Source organism: Mauremys reevesii, linkage group 8 (assembly GCF_016161935.1).
Source record: "Mauremys reevesii isolate NIE-2019 linkage group 8, ASM1616193v1, whole genome shotgun sequence".
Classification (NCBI taxonomy): domain Eukaryota; kingdom Metazoa; phylum Chordata; order Testudines; family Geoemydidae; genus Mauremys; species Mauremys reevesii.
In genome coordinates, this window is record NC_052630.1 from 49945445 (window position 1) to 49970175 (window position 24731).

At 40.3% G+C, this 24731-nt stretch overlaps 1 protein-coding gene across 3 annotated transcripts in view; it reads right to left on the reverse strand.

Moving 5' to 3' along the window:
• Positions 1-24731, reverse strand: part of COP1 (COP1 E3 ubiquitin ligase) — a 207701-nt gene that overhangs the window by 84420 nt on the left and 98550 nt on the right. For all 3 annotated transcript variants that reach the window (XM_039485499.1, XM_039485500.1, XM_039485502.1), the window contains exons 12-15: positions 24365-24508; positions 13132-13240; positions 11146-11227; positions 1798-1914 (exon numbers count right to left, since the gene is read on the reverse strand). In XM_039485499.1, the coding sequence (XP_039341433.1) occupies positions 1798-1914; positions 11146-11227; positions 13132-13240; positions 24365-24508 (452 nt within the window). The remainder of the gene's footprint in view (positions 1-1797; positions 1915-11145; positions 11228-13131; positions 13241-24364; positions 24509-24731) is intronic.

Genomic DNA, 24731 nt, shown 5'->3' on the forward strand with positions numbered 1-24731 from the left:
CCCATTATTAATGCCATTTTGCTCCACAGCATTTTAGTCAAACCTTTCTGATACTCTCAAAATGCAGTCATTTAAAAAAATCTCCAAATAATTCCAACACGTTTCTGCCTCTTAATCCAATCTTGCTCAGAGGATGAAAGTCCAATATGGTTTATGGAACATTTTAAACTGCTTTAATGCCACGTCTTGCAATTTTAACATTTTTCCTAGATTTTGATCTAGTTTCCATCTGTGCTTTGTAAGTTTAGGCCCCAGTACATTTTAGATAAATGGCAATCATGGTTATCTGATTTAACAGGAAAAAATGCTGGTGCTTGATGTCTTTTACACCTATATTTTATTCGCAGTTGTTCCATTTGTCAGTGGTGATTCTTGCACTCATTTCCCTAATATATTTCATAAAGAGTCCTTTACATTCTAATATTGCTGATTAACATTGTAATTCAATTCTATTTTTGCATGTAGTTTACTAAACCTGTGAGATTACCTTTATCAAGCAAATCAATATTTTACACACTCCAACTTCAATCTATTTTTGCAGTGTGTCAAAAATTCATTCCCCCCACCCGCCTTCTTAATAGTCAATCTAAGCAAAGCCTGCCTGGAATTGTGAATTTTTAATGAGATGGCAAACTGTTGGTAAAAACATGGTATTTAAATATCTCCAAGAGTTCAGAGTGTACAAAACATCGGAAATTCTTGTTACAAGTGCATTAAAACCACAAGGAAGGAAGGAAATGATGTGTTATTTTTATGCCAATGAAACAGTTGTGGGCACCGCATGTTGTTTTCAGCTGTTTCCAGGTACAATAATAAATTACGTTTACACACTCCTCAAAACTAGTTCTAGTGAGGTCATCAACTTAAACTATTTTAAATCAATGTCGTTTCCTGCCCACAGTGTTGCCACTATAAAGTCTCAGTTAGCCAAGATTCCTCTTTTAGCCCAGAGGACCAGAAACAGGAGAATGGTAGCGGTAGGAAAAGAGTAAAACTCCATATGTTGGATGCAACATTAAACCTATGCCTCACAGGGCATCTGAGGTGCAACCACAACTGCGCCCCTAGTTCTGTATTATTTACAGAGCCTCACATACAGTGATACATACCTGCAACTATTCATCAGGCAAGAAATACAAAATAATTAAGTGTAATAAAGTATCTCTTAAGACTGGGAGATATTAGTTTCTCATAGTGGTTTAGTGTTTGTGTAGACAAGCCATTAAACAACAGCAAGCTGAGGTAGGAATCTACCTCACATTAGCCTGCCACCACCTAACTGTCCATGTGCTGCCTGCTGATGCATGCTAACAGTTTGTTGGAGCACTATGATCTAGTCCTCTTAGGTGGGACTAGCTCAAAGCACATTAACAAGCTGTTAACACATCTGCAGGGTGCACAGATAATTAGGTGGCAGCTGGCTACTGCAAGACAGATTCACCGCCCAGTGTGCCATGGTCTAATTGGCCCTGTACAGAAGGCCTTAGTTTCTTCATAGGTCAGCCTTTTCAAGAGATCTCAGCTTCCATTTAAGCATCAGAATTATTGAGCAGATTTTCAAAAAGCTTGACACCTCAGTGTCAAAATGGCAGCCTGCTGGGCGCAAAGCGCTGGTAGAAATCCAACCCCCCAGTTGTGAGGTCTGAGCAATTGAAAATCTGGCCCAGGAGTCTTTTGAAGAATCTGGCCTCAGAGGGGTATCTTGTTTGGTTGCAAATAGGAATAGTCAGAAACTTGAGGGTTGTCTGCTCTTTCCCTACACCTTCTGTTCCTCTATAAAACACACTGGTTACCTACCTGCACAGCCAAAAGCCAGATGGTATCTAGAAGAGGGGCTGAATTTGACACAACACACATTAGCCTTGGCCTCAATACTTGCAACTGAATTATCCAGGTTCGTAGACCACAGCTTCACTGAGGAGAAACACAACAAGAGAGGCAGAAATGAGTAAGTGAGGCTGAAAATGCTTTTTGAAAGATTTAAAAACATGGTCAGTACTCAAATAGGTTCCCACAGAAACTCATCACACACTTGCTTGTAGGGATTTTCATGAACATTAATATTTTTGACAAGGTGAACAAAATTAGTGGGTACTAAAAGGCAGCTTTTGGTCGATGGATCAATTTTCAGCACATTCTCAAGCACAACAGTAGTTTACCACTTCTACACACCCGATATAAACAATATCACAGGATTCAAGCCTGCATTCCTGTGGAGTTTGGAACCTCATGCAGGTGTCTAGCTGCATACTGTAATCACAGTATGCCAAGGCTACCGGACCTCAGACTTGTACAACCAAGAGCAATGAGGCTGATATTCTACCTACTCTGTCATCCAGCTGTGCTCTGAAGAACTCCTGCTCAGTGCGCTCAGTTGTAACCACTCTGCATAGATTTCATTTAAATGTATCTGTAAGCACAACTAGTAAGAACAATTTGTTTTCCATTCTTCAAAGATTGGTACCAGGAGGAAAAAAAGCTGCACTGGGGTATAACCTGTCATTACTTTTTATTGTTACATTTAAATTCAATCCACGTGAATGACTATTGTGTAGAGGTAAACATAAAGATTAATCTGTACTGGACTACTCTAGAAGGGGAAATGGTATACACAAATACCCACATACATGTGATTGTATTTTATGCCTGCTTAGACAGGCCTCTTTCACAAATACGAAGCGATGGAGAGTCTTTGAGGCTCTTCGTTTTTTTCCCCTAATAGCTTCGTGTACACATTTAAGGTACATATTTAAACCCACAAAGATTAGGCATATTAAGCACTATCCACCCAGTCAACCATGAATTTTAAATTGCACTGCAAATTGTGGGCTAACTCACAGCTTTGCCAGGAGCGCAGAGGAAGGGGTATTGTGTTGCACTCTCCCAGGAGCAGCCCGGGAAGCAGACTATACCTCCTGATTTCCCCCTTTTGCTCTAGTGGGGGATAAGGCAACTACGTATTGGATAGTGGCTATGCAGATACACTGTTTGGGGAGAACTACCTATGAAAACAGACAGGGTTAACATAGATTTGCATGTGACAGGTCCTCTATAGATAGATATCCCTCCTCTGTATAGAAGGGGTACTTTGGTGCCTCTGTGGAGGGAAGGGGAGAGGGCTGGCCACGAGGAAGGTGGGGGGAAAAAAAAACACCACTCTGCTTTGGCTCCAAGATAGATACACAAAAATATTGTTATTGCTCCAGTCTATTAGCTTTTCCCCATATTACCCCACTCCCCAGGAGCTTCAGAGGAGGAGGAGACATAGCCTCTGGACAGATGCCTATAGAACCACTGAGCTTGGGGACAGCTTATCCACAGGAAGGGTAGTGGACTCTCCCCCTCTCCTTTTTATTTATTTTAATAGTTCACACGAAGGAAGGGGAGGGAGTGCTGCTCCTGGCCTGCCCTAATTCTGGCCATCTTTGGAGGACACTTTCAAAGATGTGAGAGTAACAGCAATGCTTGGAGCATATTGATGCATCCTTTAAAAACAGCACAGTGGGAATATCTGACAGATGTCTGGAGCCATTACAAAGTATCACATATACCCATCAAACGCAGATGTTGATACATACTACATTTGCATACAAGAATTACGAAAAGAGATAAATTACATGCAGCTATCAGTTTCCAGACAGTAATAATCGATTTTCTTATTTACCAAAAGTATAGTTTGCATTATAAACAATCAGCTACATTAAAAAATAATATACAGCTTTGCAAGCATGGCCTGGACCTTCTCTTCCTCCAAGTGATACTAAATGACAGTGCCTCATCTGGAGTCAGGGGGTAGGAGAGAATTTTTCAAGCAAATAAAAGCTTTAGCTTCTCACTTTAAAGAAGAGCTGCCAACAGAAGCTCAGTGTATGTCGCAGTGACAGCAGAGGACGTTAGCATTATTGATCTGATGGCACAGAAAGCAAGTAATTCTGATTTCTGTGGTTTAAAAAAATGTAATGTCAGCAGATAATGTTCCTTAGATTGAAAGCTATAGAGTCTATGGGTATTTGTGGAAGTCAAATGAACACACAGCTCATAGTAGTGCCCCTCGCAAACATATGTCCCATGCAGCCTCTTGTTTTGAATACTCATTAGGCAGCCTTCCAACTAAGTTCTACAAGTTAGAAACTGTGTTCAATATGGGTAATTCTCTTTTCGGCCCCACATCAATATAATGAGCAGATACTTGATCTTAATTTTGTAACAAATAAATCAGGGGCTTGGTTTTCAGCACACTAGCCTTTCACCTTTGCACAATTTCATTCAAATCATCTTCAGATCACAAAAAGTAGAATGATCTTGATGAGCTCATCTGCTGTTTAATCAATACGGGTGCTCATAAAAACCAACATGAAATTTGTTACAATTGGTAGGCCAGGGTTAGATTCCACAGCAACTTCTATGACCACATAGCTGTGGAACATAAAGGGCTCTGATTAGAACAGTGCTCTCAGCTTTTTTGTGATTTCCTACCCCCTACCAACTCTTGCCCCCTAACTTTAAAAAACATAAAACCACATCACAAGTCATGTTTTAGCTGGAAATAAATTTGTATACAAGTTCATAAACTCTGGTTGTATGAATTTTGCTTCACTTACTGTGAATTTTAGCAGTTTTGTTGAGACTGAGGTGGTAATTATAAAACATACAGATGCCCTGATAACACTTAGAACTGTGCTGATGAGGCAAAACTACCCTATGAGATCAACTGTTCTTAAAACATGCTTTGCCTAGTTTTGTTGCTGCAGAGAGCCGCATCTCTCCATGTGGCCAAGCATCCACACCTTACAACAACAAGATGATGTCTGGGAAGCAGCTTGTTTAAATTGATTTAATTTTATCAAGTTTCTGTTTAATTGATTGGTGCTTTGGTTCAAATGCTCATTAGTTTATAAATTAACCTACTATGGGTCAGAGCTTTGGACAAACTTCATAAGAGGAAGCTATTCGCTGCAGTAGTTGAAAGGAACATTCATCTACATTATGAATATTAGCTAATATTCTTCACAAAACATTCATAATATCGAACAGTCATTTTATTTATATACAAGATGCACCAGGTAATATGATTTTGCTATAGGACACAGTATCACCGAGCCCGTTCTCTAAAATTAGTCCATCTGCCTATCAATTTCTAAGCTCAGCATACACTAAAGGATCATGCTTCCCTCATCATCCCATATGCAGATATTGCTTTAGGTCAATGTATTAAGTTATGAGATGAGAACAGTTCTCTCGTCTCACAGTCACTCTCTCCATAAACTATTACCACATTTATTTACTTTTCCATGGCATTCTTGGTAGTATCTGAGCACCCCACAAACAATGAATATAGCCATAAAACCCCTATGAAGTAAGCAATTATCCTCCTTTTATAAACTGGGAAACTGAGGCATCAGAGCTTAACCTGATTTTCAGAAGAAGTGTGCACCTAAAATTCCAATTAAAATTATTTTCAAAAATGGAGCTCCCCCTAAAGCTCTAAGTGACTTGTTCAAGGTTAAATACAATGTCCTTGATAGAGCTGGAAACAGAACACTCATCTTTTGATTCCCAAGACAATGCCCTAACTACCAGGCCACCCTTCCTTTCCATGGACCTAGTTCTGCAAACCTGAACTAACTCGCTCAGTTCACTACAACTAATCAACATGTTTATGTGCAGAACTGCCGCCTATTCATTATTTCTATATCTAGATGGAGGAGAGAATATTTTACTTTCACTAATTCACATTATGAGAAACCAGTTCACATAGATGCCTTAAGTTCTACTCCAAACTCATGAGACAATGAGAATGAAAAGTAACCTCCCACTGAGCTCTCAAGTGTACTGGAATTTGTGGGACCATCAGCATTTCAGTTTGATCAGGGTGTCTGATCGCCAAGCCTAGAAATATTCCACACACAGGCACTCTGCCCAGCCAAATAACCTGTAGTTTAGGGTGGAAGAATAAACAACTAGAGCAGGGGTAGGCAACCTATGGCACCTGTGCCGAAGGCGGCACGCGAGCTGATTTTCAGTGGCACTCACACTGCCTGGGTCTTGGCCACCAGTCCGGGGGGGGCTCTGCATTTTAATTTAATTTTAAATAAAGCTTCTTAAACATTTTAAAAACTTTATTTACTTTACATACAACAATAGTTTAGTTATATATTATAGACTTGTAGAAAGAGACCTTCTAAAAATGTTAAAATGCATGACTGGCACGCAAACCCTTAAATCAGAGTGAATAAATGAAGAGTCGGCACAGCACTTCTGAAAGGTTGCCGACCCCTGACCTACAGAGAAGTTCTGATCTTCTTACCTGTGAATGCCGTTTATGGGCTTGTCTACGTGAACAATTAAACAGCAAGCTGAGTTGTGAATCTACTCCACACTAGCCTGCCACAGTCTAGCTGTCCACATGTACCCTGCTGGCACATGTTAAGTTTATTAGAGCACTGACTTCAAAACACTAACAAACTGTTAATACACATCAGCAGTATGCACATGAGCAGTTAGACCGCAACAAGCTAGCATGGAGTATATTCACACCCCAGCTTGCCACATAGAAACTGTTTGAATAGACAAGCCCTAATTTCTGTGCACCTCACGAAGCCTCATGCCCTAACCCAGACAGCACTCAAGTATTCTATTTTACAAGTTAACTGAGAAATTGCACAAGGCCATTTCAGGCAGAGCTGGGAATAGAACCCTGGCCTCTAAGATGGCAGATCCATGTCTTCACGCACTCAGGCCAACCACACTCTTCTAACCACTAGATTTCATTCTCTCCTAGAACAGAACCCACTGGCAAAGTGGGTCTAAAAAATCCCTCTAGTAGGTAGTCCACTAATTATCCTTTGAGCTCAAGTGATAGAGGTCTGACTGGGGGATTTGAAGGTCCAGGATTCAATCTCTGCAAATAAACCATGGGGAGTTTCTTTAAAATGGCACATGATGAAATTTGTTTTTCCTCCATTTTCTTTTTGAAGTGCTGATTTAATTAAATTCACAGAGTGAGGAAACATCCATAAAACAGTTTTTATAGTTAAAAAGTATTATAATGGCATCAGTTTTGGCACAACAGGGCACAACTACAGCCAGAGTTTGGTCATTTGCCACATTTTGCTTGCCCATCACAAGTTGGAAGGTTTGAAGGTTGAGAGGTATGGATGCTGCCTATTATATAGTTAATTTATATAAAAATATTTTTGCTATTTTTTGTATATTTTCAAAGGCTGTGTACTTAGAGTATAATAGGTTCTTGCAGGTCCCTACAATCTATTTCTGTGCCTATGACTAGGTTACCAAAACTTGCTTAAGAAGGATTTTTATTGAAGGCACGTTTAGCAGTCAGTCACAGGTAGTTTCAATCAATGATCATTCTAATGTCTGAAAGTTATGTCACTGGTAGGAAGAGTCAAAATATAGAGAAGGGAATGTGACTTATGTCTGAAAATTATTTTTCAATTTGAGGAAAAACACTGCTCTGATAAACCAGGTTTAAATTCCCATCAACTGTTTGAGATGGGGCAATAAAAGTGTATTTACAATAGTAAGAATTTAAGGTCATACCAGTCACCACGGGACACTTTCTTGCACAAACTTCTGTTTCCTTTAATAAATTGGCCACTTATTCGTACCATCAATGTTTAAAATAATGCTTATGTAATGAAGTTTGGCAATAGGTGTTTGCACATGCCCAGGAATGCTCCAAGAGTAGGCAGGGTACAGAGCTGACGGCAAAACAAAGACAACATGATGGTCCACATGTGGTTCTCTTCTCAGAGACAGATCAACTATAAAATCTGGCCACTAGGGGAGAATATCTGGTGATCTCCACCATGAACTGGTCAAGAGATCCGTCTTTAAGAGTTTCTAGCAGACGAGGTCACATCTGCCTTACAAGATGTCCTTTCAAGCCTCAGGAGCTCTCCAATTCCCTGCTTACTGTGGTTCAGAGGGTCCCAATATGTAGACAGTATTAATGACACCTACACCAAGTCCCTTTCTAAAAATTTCAGGAAGATAAAGTAGGTATTTTTACATATTTTCATTTATAGTTTCAAGGTCAACTGCCTACCAGACCCAGAGTTAATTAAAGTCATGTTTTTTCTGGTTAAATTAGAATTATAGTCTTCTATTTTATAGAAATATCCCAAGAAAACAGAAGGCTATGCAGCTTCTCAGGGCTCTGGTAACATGGGCCAACATTCTAACAGTCATCATCTCTCTTCGGGTGTGTAAATCTCAGCTACCTCTGTAGCAGCAGACAGCTCTACAAATACTCTAACTAAACATATAATTTGCTTTTTTAAATACAATGAACAATTGGAGTCAGAGTGCTTCTATGCGCCAATTCTCTCCTATGGAAGACAATATACAGAGAATTCCTACAAACAAATTCTAGATGACCTTTGATTAATGAAGAGGATGGAATGGTATGCATAGCCCTGACATGCTGTCTGTAATTATATCAGACTCAATCTTTGTTCCAGTGGGGTTCTGTTGCTCAGTGCTCCTTTTGCTGTGTCTGATCTTTGACAGAGGAGTGAGCACAGGATTACTCTCCTCAATGTGTGTGTATCTGGCAAAGGGCATTGCAGTGCACCAAGTACCCAGGCATCTAACACCTTGTCACCACTTTAAAAGGGGAAGGGGGAAAGAGAGAGACAGGAACATCCTGCAGCAGGGATGAGGAGGGAGGTTTGGTAAAGCTTCCACACTCAGCAATCAGAAAAGGAGCTAGGGGAGGAAAAGATCTCACCCCCCAACCTCTCCCACCATTACATTACACCACCAATGCATTACAGTTCCCATCATTCCAGACACAGCCAATAACTACAGATAGAAAGCTCAGTGCCTACACATCCAAGCATTAGGGGTAGTTGCGAGGAAGAACAGAATGGTAGTGCTGGGCTTCCCAACAGGTGTTAACCCTGACCAGATAGTCTCTATGAGCTTTGGGTAGCAGGTTTTGACATTTGGCTAACAGATGTCTAGCAAACTGAGTTCTCCACTATAGCATTTAAAAGAGCTATACTTATTTAAAATACTTTTAAATAGGTCTCCAATTCTGGCATTCGCCTCTGATGTCCTTGTTATATATGTAAATACTGAAAAGACTGCATAAGGAGGGGGGATGAAACACACTAGCCCAGGCCTGATCAGAAAAAAAACCCTATATACCTTTAAAGAAAACTACTATTTGAATAGAAAGGCAGGATGTGTATAGAAAATGCAGGTCTTTATTAATACATTATTTATGTGTGTAAACACTGCACTTTTAAAAACAGTTTCTGCAGAAAAGAATTGTTAAGCTGTGATGTGAGGCCCTGTTTTATAAAGTGAGCTCAGGCGGATAGCTCTTTACCATGCTAATAAATGCATGTCTATTTGGAAGATAAGCTCTTTTTAAAATGCACAGCATGAATGGGGAGCAAAATGATAAAAAGGTTGATCATTTATACAGAGGGACTTTTTCCTTATTACATTTAATTGTAAAGGAAACAGTCTTGACTTCCACCATAAAGAAGAAGAAAAAAAATCTATTAAAAGCCATTTAAAAAAATCTCCATAATATGAAATTATCATAAAGGCTGCATTTTGTAAGTGAAATTACCAATTACCTTGAGAACGTCAAACACATTTAAGAAACACTAATATGACTTCCTTTTGAAACAGAATTTAAAAGCAATTTAGGGGGCAGAGGCTTGCAAGGCTTAATGTTTTATGAAAAATTAATTTGTCATTCAAGTAAATCATGAACAGCTCTGTCCAAAGCTGTTTGCGCCCATTTGGGAGAGTTGATCCCCAGTGGCTGCAGAAGGAAGTCAAAAGCAATGATTGCCTAATAACTAATGTGATATTGTAGACTGACTGCAGATAAAGTCCAGTTCTTTAGGGAAGTAGAAAGATTATGTATTTCAGTTCTATCCATTCCCCCTTTATAGAAATTGTATTGCTTCCAATGTGCAGTGCTCAACCAGTGGGACACAATGGTGTGCCTGGTGAGCACTCCAAAATTCTGGGTCATTAGGGCCCAGAAGGAGTCTTGGGAGGAGTGAAGGCAAGGAGCAGCTCATTCCCAATATCTACTCCTGCAGTTCCCATACCTTCCTGACCACCACCCAATTTTGTTCACACCGCTGTTAAGTTTCTCAAAAAACATGTCACACATCCGACAGGACAAGGTGTTTCTCACTGTGTATGATCCTTAATGCTTTATCATCATTTACTAGACACTCTTAGATAAAAGCAAGAGAGGACATTCTCAGTCTCCACCCATTTATCTGTAGCCACTCCCTTTCTTGTACACACTTTTTTTTTTTTTTTTTTAAACCAAAAGTTCCCCAATCTTCAGACTATCAGTCTGGCACATGCTGAAATAAAACTTGCTATGTCTACACTAGAGTTTAAGAAGATGTTAGTTGGATTGTACTAGCTAACATGATATACAACCTTCCCCATAAATCCTAGACTAGACTAAGGCTGATCCATAATTTTCATCTGAATGATTTTCCAATGAAACATGGCCATTTCACAAAAAAAAAAAATCAAGATTTCCCAAGAGAATATTTCAATTTTTCTGAAAGATTTTGATTTTCTATTGGTTTAAAAAAAAAAAAAAGTCAAAATGACAGCTGCTTGGCTGCCCACCTGGAAGGCTCTTATTACTTTCACTTTATGCAAGTGAAATTGACAAAAGTTTTCAGAGGGCTGCCAAGGCAGAGTGCCAGGGGACTGCTTCCCACACCAGCTCCAGGCGACAGTCTGAGAGCCACGGCGCTCTGCCTCTCCAGTTCCAGGAGCTGCAGGTGCAGGCTGAGTGTCCAGGCTCTCTACCTCTATGGCAATTCAGCAACTGACAACTGCAGGCAGAGAGAAAGCTAAAAAATTCCATTTCAGTTCCCCTGAAACAAAATGTTTCAAAAAAACATGAAATTTTTCAAGGAAAGAGATTCCCTTTTTTTTCCCCCGACAGCTCTAGACAAAGCTCTCTTCCCTCTTTTCATCTGATCATAAATGGTTCTATAATATCCTGGGAAAGTCAGTTACACTAAGTCAGTCAAGGAATCAGTTACTAGACACATCCTATATTGACAATCATAGGGAATACACGAGTTCAGCTTTTGGCACTAGAATTAAAAATCAAAATACCTTTTGCATCATCAGAGCCTGAAGCCAGTAGTTTAGGGTCCATCAAGTTAAAGTCAACACTCCAGCATCTTTTCTCATGCTCCTGTTTTGAGAAAGAGGAAAATATTTGGAATGTAGTACATTATAATTCCCAGCACTAAAATACGCATTAAAGCAAAACATATGCAGTTTGGTATGAATTAAGATGGAATTTCTGGATATGGACATTCACTATGTATAGCAGTGATCTTAAATACATTTCTCTCTCACACAAACTAATGCTTGTGTAGTTTAAGAGAAGCCCCCAAAAACGGCAACACTAGCAAGCTACATCCAGGATGGGCTTTGTTTGTTTGTTTTTAAGTACTGCTTATTTGCTCATCTCAGAGGACACTTCATGACCATGTATTTTGGTTTGTTACTACTCCCTTGTGGCCCTTCATTCTGTTTGAGCAAAACATGCATGAATTGTCTAAATACCATTAAAATGCATCTTTCAACAATGAGATTATTGAATTTGTTTACAAAGTCCAAAAAGGGGAGTATCGTTCATTCAGATATTAAAAGTTTAAGTGGTCACAGGAACTGTAGTTTATCACACATATACATGTAATTTCAAGTCAGAGTGCTTTTTCCTTATAAGTGATGAGGAAGGTTTAATATACTAGCACCACAACATTCTGTTAAATGAAACTTGAAGGTTAGTTAAACTATTTCAAACTTTCACAAAGCTTGAGAAGATAAGTGAAGAGGGCACGAAAAAACATCCAGCACAATGTTCCAAGCAGTATTTCAAATATGTATACAGCATATGTCTGTGCACATACCTCGACTTATGAAAATCTGGAAGAAGGGACAAAAGAATCGATAGGGAGTTTAAATAATGAAGTGGAGTTAGTTTCTTTTAGTACAAGTAAAAGTTGGAATATAACTCCAGTTTCACCATTTCGCATTCATAATGAAAATGTATAGTATATCAATAAATTGTCCTCAAATTCATTATATTAAGATTCATTGTGTTCAGTGAGATCTCTTTCTAGTTGGCATACATATGATAAAAGGATGTCAACACAGAAACTTATGATACAGATTAATATACAATAATAAGAGAGCTGCTGTTTAACTTAAGGAAAAATCTTACATTCCTATTTAACTGTCAAAGGGAGATGCATGCTCTACGGCAGCAGCTTGCATATACTCTTAAGAAGTGGTCCACCACCTCCTCTCCCAACTTCTCAGTTCCGATCACACACCTTCCTAGTGGCCCTCATTACAACTGACTAAATGGAAAAGTAATGTTAGGACAGGATAAAGGAGACAAGATGAAAAATTCTAATGTATAGGTGCTTGATTACATTTACCTATTCTGTGTTTGTGCTGTTATTTTACTGGCCCATATGCAGGACTTTATATGTACTAGCATCAAATCTGCTGTGGCTGCCTGCAGCTCCACTACTTCAATCTTTTCACTACTTCTCTCTCTGCAGTGTGTGTGCTAGTCTCCTATTTCTTAGGCCTTATGCAAATACAATCATGGTTGAATGTACAGCAGCAAAATGTCTAAGATGGAAATGAAGCAGCCATGCAGGAGGGTTTTTTTGTTTGTCTGTATTAAATTCACATTAAAAAAGTTAATTTAAAAATCCAGTAACTCTCCTCTTCCTTTTCCTAGATCTGTGCCCTAGCAGCAGGGTTTTGGTTAGCCACACAATCATCACTGCTTAAAGGCTGCCATGTGCCTCACTATTGTGACAAGAAGCTACTTTGGTCACTGCTGAAGAATCACTGCTCAATGGAGTTATAGAAAAGTAAAAAACATGGTAATTCCCTTCTAGCCAAGGGAATTCACCTACTGTAGATGCAGCCATTTCACCTCATGCAGCCATCAAGCCAACAACCATCAGCACACTACTAGAAACATCTTAATTAGAACATTAATATGCACACAAACTTGAAGCCATGGCACTTGCAAAGAAGAAAATGGTACTGCTTGGTGACTGCACTTACCTGGTAGACCTTTGACCTCTGTCCTGTGAACCCATCCCACAGGATGACGGTGCCTTCATAGTCACTGCTGGCTAACAGGTTCTTGTGGTAGCTACTCCAGCTGATACAGCTTTAAAAAGAGAAAATCCCAAAACAATCTTACTTTATATTATTTACACCTTAAAAATAACGTCTGCAATAGCTCAAGGCAATTAGGATCTTTGTGTACTTTGGGACAGCCCAAAGCAATCTTGGATCAGTTGCCTTTTATTAAAATAATCAGACAAGGAAAAAACAAAAAGCATCAGAAACTTGGAAAACTTTTCAGCATACAAACTACAGAAGTGTTTTTAATATCTTTGTTATGCAGTTCACCATCTCAAGATATTATTGGCAACTTGTATGTTTTATGCTGTCCACAGCTCTGTTTCTACGATGTGTTTGTACTCACACAGAGATCCAGAATTTTAAAAAAGGATAAAACATTTCAACCTTTTAGCTCCTTAAAAGCCACAATTTTAACCATGATGCCAAAAGCAGAAGTCTACTAACGCAATCTACAGCTGTAAAATATAGAACTACATTGGTACCAAAGGATAAAAAAAGCAAGGAGACTATGACCTCTTTGACACAGACGAAATAGACTATTTGTTGCATTCTTAGTTTAAAGAGTGCCCTCCTCTGACACTTGAGAAAGGAAGGTTTGAGGGAGATCTCTAAACAGGGATCAGAGAAAATATATAGGTTGTGTTTGTATTTTATATTGAATTGAGCAGTCCTGAAGGATATAGCATCTGATTAATACTGAAGAGTGAAACCCTTTAACTGGTACAACATGGACAATAATAGTGCCAGCTTCCTCTCACCGGTCTGGCAATATGCTTCAAGCCTGGTGCCCAAAAATATTTCAATAAGGGTAAGAGATTTTAGAACACGCATTCACACCATTTTTGGCCCATCTGGTGTGAAAAAGTGCCAGCTGTCAACTGTGATGCATGTAGCAGGAACTGAACTGATACTGATCCATTTCACATAGGTCATCAAATAGCTATGAGAGAGTAACTAGCTTAGATTATTACAGCCTTGATAAACTCAGTCAGTCTATGCTAGCATTCCCATTGTCACTGGAATGGTGTGAATGCAATGCACAGAAATTTCTCTAAAACTGGCAGCTCAGATAGGGTCTTAGAGGCTGAGTCACGATAACCCAGTTACGGCATGTCTACCCTAAGAAAACAGGTGATGTTTTGAAGAGTGTTAGCTAGCATGTTTTAATTAATGTGGTTTTATTTAAATGCTACTTATAGCCTTATACACACACAAGGTTTAACACCTTTAAAAATGTGCTTGCTAACCTGCAATTTTCTGCATTGTTCCCAGTGTCCATTTCTTTCTCTATCATACCTCAACCCTTGTATTATCTCTTCCACTTCTTTCCCTCCCCCATGAAGAACCTCATTTCTAATCTATCCCATCAATCTCACTCTTTCCACCCACCTCTGCATCCCTGTTAACACCCTCACCTCAACCTCTTCATTCATTTGTACCAACCCCTTCATATATAGATTTTTCAAGCCTTAGCAGCCAGAATTCTGAACTAAGATGTAGAGTACTACTGTTAGAGGTAATGCCCAGGCAAGAATTCAAGCCACTCTTCAACACCAGCTGCTAAGAAAGAGTGAAGCTAAACTATATCTTCAGAACAGTAGTAAGCTTTTAATTAGAAAACACGTATGCCTCTGGTCCTTATAGTTGCAAAGGACCTTCAAAATGTGAATAATGCAGTGACATCTGCCTGAATCAGCAAACAGTCTGAAACAACAGTGAAGAGAACTGTCCTAGTTCATTTAAAAAAACAAAACACAACTTAACTCTGAAGTCTAAGGACAACCATATAAACAAAGAAATTGCTATACTACAGCAAATTAAAACTATCTAGTCCAATATCCTGTTTCTGATAGTGGTAAGTACCAACTGCTTCAGAAAAACATTCAAGAAACCTTATAGTAGGAATGTATAGAATAATCTAGCCACAGGGAAAATTCCTTCCAAACCTCCAACAGATGAGAGTGACTTGTGCCCTGAAGCACAACAATTTAAAATGTCAGCATTAATTATTTCACTGATAATCAAATCATGCAAGAAAGAAGGACAACCATATTATGAAAGCTCTGCATGATCTATTGTGAGCTGCATGTTGTATCTATATAACAAGTGAGTAGAACTTGGGCAAGTACCACCAGTAATTCTTTTCTTCCAATCTAAGTCCTGGAGAAAGACAGAAGTGTTGGGCTTCCTCTAGGATGCTATCCTAGGTCCCTGCTCAAGGGCTCTACTTTTTGCTGCCTCCAGCTGGTAGGCAAATAAAAATCTGCTTTCCTCCCTCCTAGTTGCAGAGCGAGACTGACATGGTTCTTGTCAGTTTCACTCCAGCCCACAACATTGTTTTTAGTCTCATGTCATAAATCTTTAAACACAATCCTTAAAAAAATTTAAAAAGGGTCATAATTAGATAAAAACAAAGAATTTTCTTCATCTTCCTGACTTAGTTCTCCCCTCACCATCACCAAGCTTCCTTTAGATCAGGGGTCGGCAACCTTTCAGAAGTGCTGTGCCGAGTCTTCATTTATTCACTCTAATTTAAGGTTTCGCGTGCCAGTAATACATTTTAACGTTTTTAGAAGGTCTCTTTCTAGAAGTCTATAATATAGAACTAAACCATTGTTGTATGTAAAATAAATAAGGTTTTAAATATGTTTAAGAAGATTCATTTAAAATTAAAATGCAAAGTCCCCTGGACCGGTGGCCAGGACCCAGGCAGTGAGAGTGCCACTGAAAATCAGCTCACATGCCACCTTCGGCACGCATGCCATAGGTTGCCTACCCCTGCTTTAGATCTTAAACACCCTGGAATATTCCATTAAACAGTACAATGCATAAGGTTTTGTATAGCTTATCATTAGACTAACTTTTATGAAACGGCATACTCTAAGGATACATCAGACTAGTAGAACAACTGTTCCTCCAGGTTTGTTGAGAGCTCTCTTCATTCTTAAAGCTTCCTTTTTTAATCTAGAAATAGTCACACTATCATGTTCATATGCCCTTACTATTTGTGCTACTGTATTTATTGATAGCCTTTTTTCCTGTGAGTACTATCAGCATAGAGCTCCATTCTTGGGAAATTAACTAGCCAAAACAACCTCACACAAGGTGCATCTGAGGAGAACTAGTTGTCAACTGCTAACTTGCTCTCATGAAATTGGGCATCAGATCTGCACTGTAGGGCTTGTCTACATGGCCAGCAGTTTAGTCTTTTTTAAACAGGACTACCTTAATACAAACTATATACACCTTTTTGTTCATGCCCACAGCATCCACACGGGAGATTTAACAGCCCCACACACTAGCTCATACTGTAATTCACACCCCCATAGTCCAAACTGTGGGCCATGTAGATATAGCTTGAGAGTCCGATCTTTGAAAGAAACGTGCACTGGCTTCACTTTACACATCTGAATGGGGACTACTCACACCGTGTGCAAAGTGAAAAAGAGAGAGAGAAAAGTTCTGTGTGGTAAGTACATGAACTGAATTCCAGGTAGAAGCCTTACATGCTCAAACATTTCAGCTGTACGACTGGCTTCTAAAAGACAATGCAAATGACAGCATGACCGAATGCTGCAGTGGCATAGAACTAAATTACTATTAAAATATTTTTTTAAAATACATTTTAACTCTTTACCTAAATCCTAGCTAAGATAGCAGACAAATGGTTTTGGAGAAAAAACAGTATGACAGACAGAAGGGGAAACAACTCTGAGAGGATTACTTCAGTAAGTGAAAGCGAGGGGAATTCAATGCTACAAATCCTCACATCACATTTGGTCCAAACATTCTGTGTCTCATGGGAGTGTGTGAGGTTCCAAGGTGATTATTTTCTAAAGGGCTCCAACAGCAATGCAGAGAGTTCATGTGGACTCAGTGAGTTGGGAATCTAGGTTGAGAATTTTAGCTTAACTTTATTTTGGTGCTTAGAAATAGTGAGAGTTTATTGCCCTTACAAAACCTGACAGTAATGAACGGATCAATTGTGATTAGGATGGAATAGCCATACATGTGATTTATGGACATTGAAAAATAAAACACATCCTAGGAATAATTTTAAAAACAAAAAGTAACCTATTCTTGTGGTTTTTGCTTTTACTAGAGTTGACTAAAGAGATGCAGCTGATTTTGGAGTTGTGATACCATTTATCACAGAGTGCTGCTGCTGCACACACACACTGCGGTGAACATGCAGAATATTAAAGATGTATTTCATAAGTGTTTTCCTACCCACATTTGGTATGCTGCCTACTGTAGATTAGGCAGCCATGAGACTAATTTCTGTTTTTGTTGAACACTAGATCTTCACATTTCTCTCAATGTATGGCAAAGCAACAATTTTGTCTCCTGAATAAATCACAGAAGCAGCGCTAGCATTAGCTGCTACCTGTTCATCTCTTTCTCTCCCTCTTTCCCGTCTCCCTCTGCACCAAGGAGAAGGAGAGATTATCACCTGTCATAGATAGGGATATTGCAAATCATAATTAGATCATAGGGTGCTGTTTATAGTTACTACACAATGCCAGGATTTGTTCCTTGTACTGAGGCTATGAATCTGTAAATGGGATTTTTATAAGGGTTTATGTCATCATCTGTTTTTCCTGGAAGCATTTAGTACTTCTGGGGGGAGCCGTGAAAATTTAACAAAAACATGCAAATGCTTATTTCCTCCCTATTCTTAACAAAGAGAGATCAAAAAGCCCATATAGGCAAGAATGCATTTAGGAAGCAGGTGGGAAAAAGGAGAGAGAGAGAGAGGCAGATGCAGCTGGTTTAAGGGCCCTGCTCCAAAAAGGTTTACAATGAATTACCCCGAGTGAAGCAGAATCTTTCAACAAGCACCCAGTTGGCACTCAGCAGAGCAGGGCTGGGATGGTGCCAGCCCGACACTGGGCAAGGGCTTCCCTTTTCACAGCTGCTCTAGGACACCAGACTTGCTCTTGGCCAGACATAAGTCCTCACAAATGCAGTCACATGCCTGCTTCCATAAATGCCTGTCACAGCCACTGTTCAGAAAGCAGTCAAGCAGTAGGAGGGGAGGGCCGGGAGAGGGGGGGGGGTCATGAATGCTTTGGACAATGTTAATAGGTCAATTTAGGATACATTTCCTAGAATGTTAAATTCAGAAAGGAAAAGGAAAATGAACCGTGCAGAAGTGTAGTTTGGTGTTATGTGAAGAAAAGGAATGGAATGTACAGGGAAACTTTAATAAACTCATCTTCATAGATTAATTTCACTATAAGAATTTTCACTGGAACTACAAATTGCATCTCACTGACCATTTTGTAACTTCAATCTGCCACACCAATACGCCTCTCTAGCATGCGTATTAGTAGGTTGTTCACATATAACTGGAAAAACTGTCAATTGTCTTCAACTACCTGCGAAGTCACCACTATGTTCCACTTGGTGATATTAGAGCACCATTCCTTAAATGCTGCCACCAGGGGCCTTTCTTGCAGCCACCACCGCTTAGGCAGTGCCCCCCCCCCCCCCAAGCCAGAAACACCACAAGAGTAGGCAACCAGTATGAGTTCCCGACCTTTCTGGGGGCAACTTCAGGCTCACCACTCCCCCGCAATCACCTTTGGCCCGCACTGCCTCCTCTGGTCACAGGCTCCATCCGCGGGCCTTTGGGCTCTGGCCCTAGCCTCACCACACCCTGCCCGTTGCCAGAGCTGTCCCATCCATAGGATGGACTGGGAAAACTGCCCCAGGCGCTGCGCTTCAGGGGGATGCAGTTGGGGGACAGGACAGCCCGGGGGACTAACAGGGGGCCTGGTGCAGCAGCAGGGGTTGGGCCTGTGCCCCACAGTCACAGGCGTTTATTTCTTTTTCTTGCCCACAGCCCCCCAGGCTCAGGCTCTGCAGCAGTGAGCGACCCAGTCCCAGCCCACTCCACTGGCTCCCAGTGTCACCTGCCGCCGCAAGGTCCTAGCGACCCCCAACCACTAGTGCCAGGGCAGGCTGATCCTGACCCTACCCTTCCGCCTCCGACAGACCCTTCCCTTTTCCAGCAGGACCCTCCACTAGCAGAGGGGGCCCCCCTCATCCCTTGCACAGGTGAGTGCCAGCCAGTAGTCTACATCATCCTTCACCTGTCACCCAGCCCTGATGTCCCCTCAGTGCCCCACACCTCCCCTCTCCCAGCACTGGGTGGGGTCCTCCAATGCCACCTCCAGGCCAGGGCCAGCCCTTATCATTCCCTTACCTCAGGGTCCTCCTTGCCTTTCGGCTCTCCAACCTTGGGGTCCCCTTCCGCGTAGTACCAGGACCTGGGGTCCCACAACTCCGTTCTCTCCACCTACCCCCAGGATTGTGGCCGTCCATCTGGTTTTCTGCCTCCCCTCCCAGCCCCCAGAAAAATCAGCTCTTAGAGTCTGTCCTCCATGCTGGAGGGTCCTGGGGTCCCCCACCACCATGGCACATATAGGCCCTCCAAGAGACACCCAGTTCCCAAAACATGGGCTTTTGGTGTTGCAACTGTGTAATTACATTTAAAAAGAATCCACTGAGGGTAGCAAGACCATATGCACCTGGGAAGTGAGTTTGCTGCAAGGAAGTCCAGGAAGGTGGATTTCAGAATGTAAGTGGCATGACACTGATCGTAAACGGTGAGTTGTTTAAATTATATGAACTTGCCCCATGATGGCAGGCCCCCACCAGGACCCAAGGCGCTGGCCATGCCGCATCCCCCCCAAATCACCCCTGACTCCCACTGGCTCCTTCAGTCCCCCCAATTCATCACCCCTGGCCCCTGCTGCCTGTCTACCCACCTCCCCATCCACGGCTTAATTTGTCCCACAGCTTGCCGGGAAAAAATGATATTTGTATGTTTGTTAATATCACTTTTCACTGCCTCCCAGCTAGCTAGCTAGCCTGTTTCTGTAAAAAATGATATTAACATACAAATGTCACTTTTCACAGCAGCAGACTTACTAGCTAGCAAGTCTTTAAAAAAAGCAACCAAAAAAAGGAAAAGCAGCAGCAACAACAAAAGACAAAAAGCATGCAAAGGACCTTATTTTTGTTTCTATTATGTTTGAGTCCAGTAAAGAAGAGAACTGTACTTTATTTTTAATATTGTGCATATTTGTTTTTCCTGAAGTTAATTAAGAGTTTTAGGAAAAACTGTCAGAGTGGCCACTGGCAAGAGTTGGTGGCCGCACTCTGAGGCCACAAAAATTTTTGTTGTGAGAACCCCTGTATTAGAGTATTGCTCACTTATACACATATATACATAATGTCTAAAAACAATTTGAGGATGAGAACATTCTGTAACATAGCTTTTCCACTACAAAATATAGTTCCTAGAAAGAAAATAGTAGCAACAAGGAGAATGCCACCAGTTGCCCTCATCCTGGTTTTAAGAACTTCAGAATTCTTTTTTTAACATAACAGATGGATTTCTTGCTCTTTTTGGTGAGGTCCCAACCACACAGCATTACAGTTGGTGTATGGTTGTGACATCTAAAAAAGACCCAATTGGCAAATCAGAACCTGGGTTTGGACAATCGTTCTCTCTACTTAAATTATGAAGATGCATTAAATCAGAGCTTATTGTAAAGGAGGTTCCACTTATTTAGGTTTTTATTAAATATGGATGTTTTTGGATAATACCTTACCAAACAGTACAAATGTGGTCTTCACTACACCAATGTTCCTCCAAGGCAAGCAATTTAGAATAGCAATTTATTATCTGTGCCACAGTGTAAGAGTGAGTGCTGGCATAGTAAATGGGCACACCAAGAGTGCATTTGGTCAATGATCACCAAACATCATCTATCAAAACTAATAGCACCCCCATGCTGGAGGCAGTAGATGGGTTAAGGAACTGCCAATTTACAAATGTATTTGTTTAGGAGGAAGGGGGGAAAAACAGGAGAAGGTCCCTTTATTTCATTTCCTTGCTCTCCCACCCACACTTACAGAGTGCCAGGGAACTTTACTTTAAATTTTAATTTGGTCACAGCTCTGGGTGTACACGCACATATATAAATATAGCATATGAGGGAAAAGGAAAAATCTTGAAGCTGTGAAAAGCGACTCATTTCATACACAAAGTTGACATGGTAGACATCCCTAAATGTGTTAATGTGGCTCTCTCCTAACTGGAGGCTGGTAGAGAAGCGAGAGCAAACAATGACCTTCTACTGAGAAGATTGTCAGGGTTAGATTATCAAATTTAGAAGTAGCGAGTTCAGTCTGGAAGTAGTCTCAGATGAACAGAAAAAACAAATAAAGCAGAAAGAGAGCTTTAAAGTGTAAGTGCAATAAGAGCACCTAATCCACTGCTAGATTCCCAAACAAATCGGTTGAAACTGAGTTTCAGTGACATTACGCTAACATTCCCACCAAAAAAAAAAAAAAGTTATTGTCCTTATGAAAACTCCATACATTTAGAAAATCATAATGTTTTAAAGCCTGGTAAGAAACAGTTTATGGAACCAACCAGTTCCCCATAGTTCTATAATCCTTCAATCATCTACCAATTTATACTGCCCACCCAGGAAGGTGGAAACAATTGATTTTCTTAGGGGGAGAAAATGGCAAGCCAATGAACATTTAAAATAGTTGGGTTTAAAATATAAACCTCAATGCTAGAGGTTCTAGACCAATCAATGCTGATTTCTCTCAAAAGACTGGTTTTAGTGATCTCTGTAAAGAATATCACAGTAGTTAAAGATAGAAAAGACATAGTATAACCATGATAGACTCAAACATCACCCCTTGAACACTTCACCAGCATGTTGTTCCCCTTTGCCCTAACCTGTGTTTTTAATACCACTAGTCTTTGGATCAGAGAGTGCCTTTTTGTACATTTGTACAATGCCTAGCAAACACTGGGTTTTGAAAGGAATATAGTCTCATTCTGTCAGAATTCTGTATGTTTTCTCGTAGTAATACAATATGTTGCAGTAGAAGAATATTTGTCTGAATAGAATTGGATTGACTGATCTGTTTACTATTATGAAGTTTACTGATTACGTAGTGTGATGTTGTAGGCGAAAATTTGTATTGTGTAACATCCATAGCTCTCTGTTATAACACTGTAGTATGTGTTAGTGTTCTCCTGGAAACTGTTCCCATGGATAGACAATGGGATTTTATAATTAAATCTCCTATTTTTAGTTTTGCATGTGTTTTTGTTAATTTTAGAAGATAAAAATATAGGCTGGGCAGTCAGAATACGTTCAGTAAGATGACTGATAGATGAAGATTTATACTATTGTGATGAATTGGTTTGATCCTTCCAATTTTTTCCCCCCAGACTTTAATGTATGTTTTTAAAGGGTTAGAATTTTTGTATTAAAATATAATTTTAAGGTGTTAACTGGATTCTATGGAAACATTTTCAACCAAAATTCCAACAGTTTCTTTGGGAATTTCCCTGGGCTTTTTAGTGCATGTTAGTAAGCAAGCAAGCACAAACAATTAAATTGAGTTGAGGCATTAGGAGTCCAGGAAGGATGTTCTGCTCTGGCAGATCTTACGATGACCACCAAAATGGGACCTCCCTCATGTAGATGTTAACAAGTCCATAGAAAATGCGTGTGCTGGGGAAGATATCACACCGACGACTAGGTATATCTCAGTGGGATGGGGGCATAAGGGACAACGGAGGGGAATTGAGTAGGCAAGGTTCCTAGCCATGGGGGTACAGGGGAGACTTTAAACACTTTAAAGCTCTTTAAATTGTCACTTCCAGTGTATTGTCATCCACAACTATTCCTTCCCACCTGTGGCTCAGCAGGTCACTTTTAATAAAAATGAATGTTTGGAAAGAATACAATTACACTACAAATGGTAAAATAAAGAATAATTGAGGGTTTTCCTCAATCTGCTGAAAAAGAAAAAGCAGACCGATAAAGCACGTGCTGCTTAAGTCAAGACCAAAAAAAATGAACTGTACCTAGTTTAATAGGTCTCTTGTAAGAAGGCAAGTCCTTCTGCATAAGCAGGACAATTTCCCAGTTCCTCATTTCTCTCTGGTCTAAGTTCCAGGAACTTCCCCTCTAGAAGAGGTTAAAATTTGGGAGAGAGATAACACAAGCTTCCTCTTAATCTCAGAGACCCTCCTCACTCCTCTACTATTTCTGCCTCTCTCTAATGAATTCTTTGTTAGTCCCTTCCTTGAAAAATCATAGCATGAGATAAACATCCCCTATGACAAATTCATTATATATCAGTGCAATTCTTCCACTAGCATTCACTCCCTAGAATGGCTACTGCCACTCCATACCAATGGAGGGGGAGGTCTTTTCTTCATAGACTTGAAGGTCAGAAGGGACCATTATGATCATCTAGTCTTCAACTGAGAGGGAATCTTTCAGTGGGTGGCGGTGAGAGATCATCATTCACACCAACCGTAATGAGCCTCTGCAGTAACAATGGTTTCAGCACCTGAAGAAGCAGTGGGTCAGAGCACTGAGTAATCCACATAGTATTTCTGTCATTATGAAGAGATATTGCCATTAATATCTCCTTCACTAAGCCTCTTTTCATAGATAATCTGAAGAGCCAAACAGCCTCTGACATCCCACTTCCTCAAATGAAATGGGATCTGAACAAACAATGGTTACAGGCTCTGGAACAAATATGGTGCCAATTAAATTATACTCTTATCCTTCCCAACCCCTGAACCACAGTGATGCCCACTGTGCAATATCTTTATTCTGAAGCCTCCTCCCTAAACCACACTGCTTTTCCTCTCCTTTCCAGCTTAATATATCCTCCTCAGCCCGGATCAATTCCATCATCTGGAATCTGGACCATGCTGTTTATAAACTCTTTTTACAGAGTAGTTTTTTTGTTGAATACAGCTCTCTCAAGAAAGAGCTAATCATTCAATTGTACCACATGCCCATTCTCCTCTAGCTATGGGAATAAATCTTTGGGTATTTTTAAATACAATGTCTGGGTGTGAGGATCGGACATTGCAGTCCGTGTAATTTTATGTGAACTGAGATCGTGCCTGAACTGCCCACCACAACTTGAATACAAATAAAGCTCTAATATAACTTTTCCATCTCCCCTTCACCAGCACAGTGCAAAGGATAAAGAAAGCGATGCTGTATTTATTGTGTGTAAAGGGACACTAATTAAAACATAGCATGTTGGGACTCAAAGCAAAGGCAATGCATACCTGATTTTGGAATTACAGGTCATTTCATTCTCAGGGTAATGAATGTCCACTGCGTCCTGAATGACAGTGCCATACTCGTAGACTTTAATCTTCTTCGTCACCCCGGCAATAGCAAAATAGTCACAGTCCCGGTCGAATTCGATACTGAGGAGCAAAAGAAGAAATCAAGGACTACGTAAAACACATTCACTTATGAACAGGACATTTTACTGCCTGAATGATAATCAGGGTTTGGTACTTGGCTATTACAATTCTCCTAAAAAGTGCAGTTAGAAAAATATTTAATATTCTACCTATGCCAGGATAAGTCAGTTGCTTCAAATGGACTAAAACAGCACGGAGTTCCTATTCCTAGGCACAGTTGCAT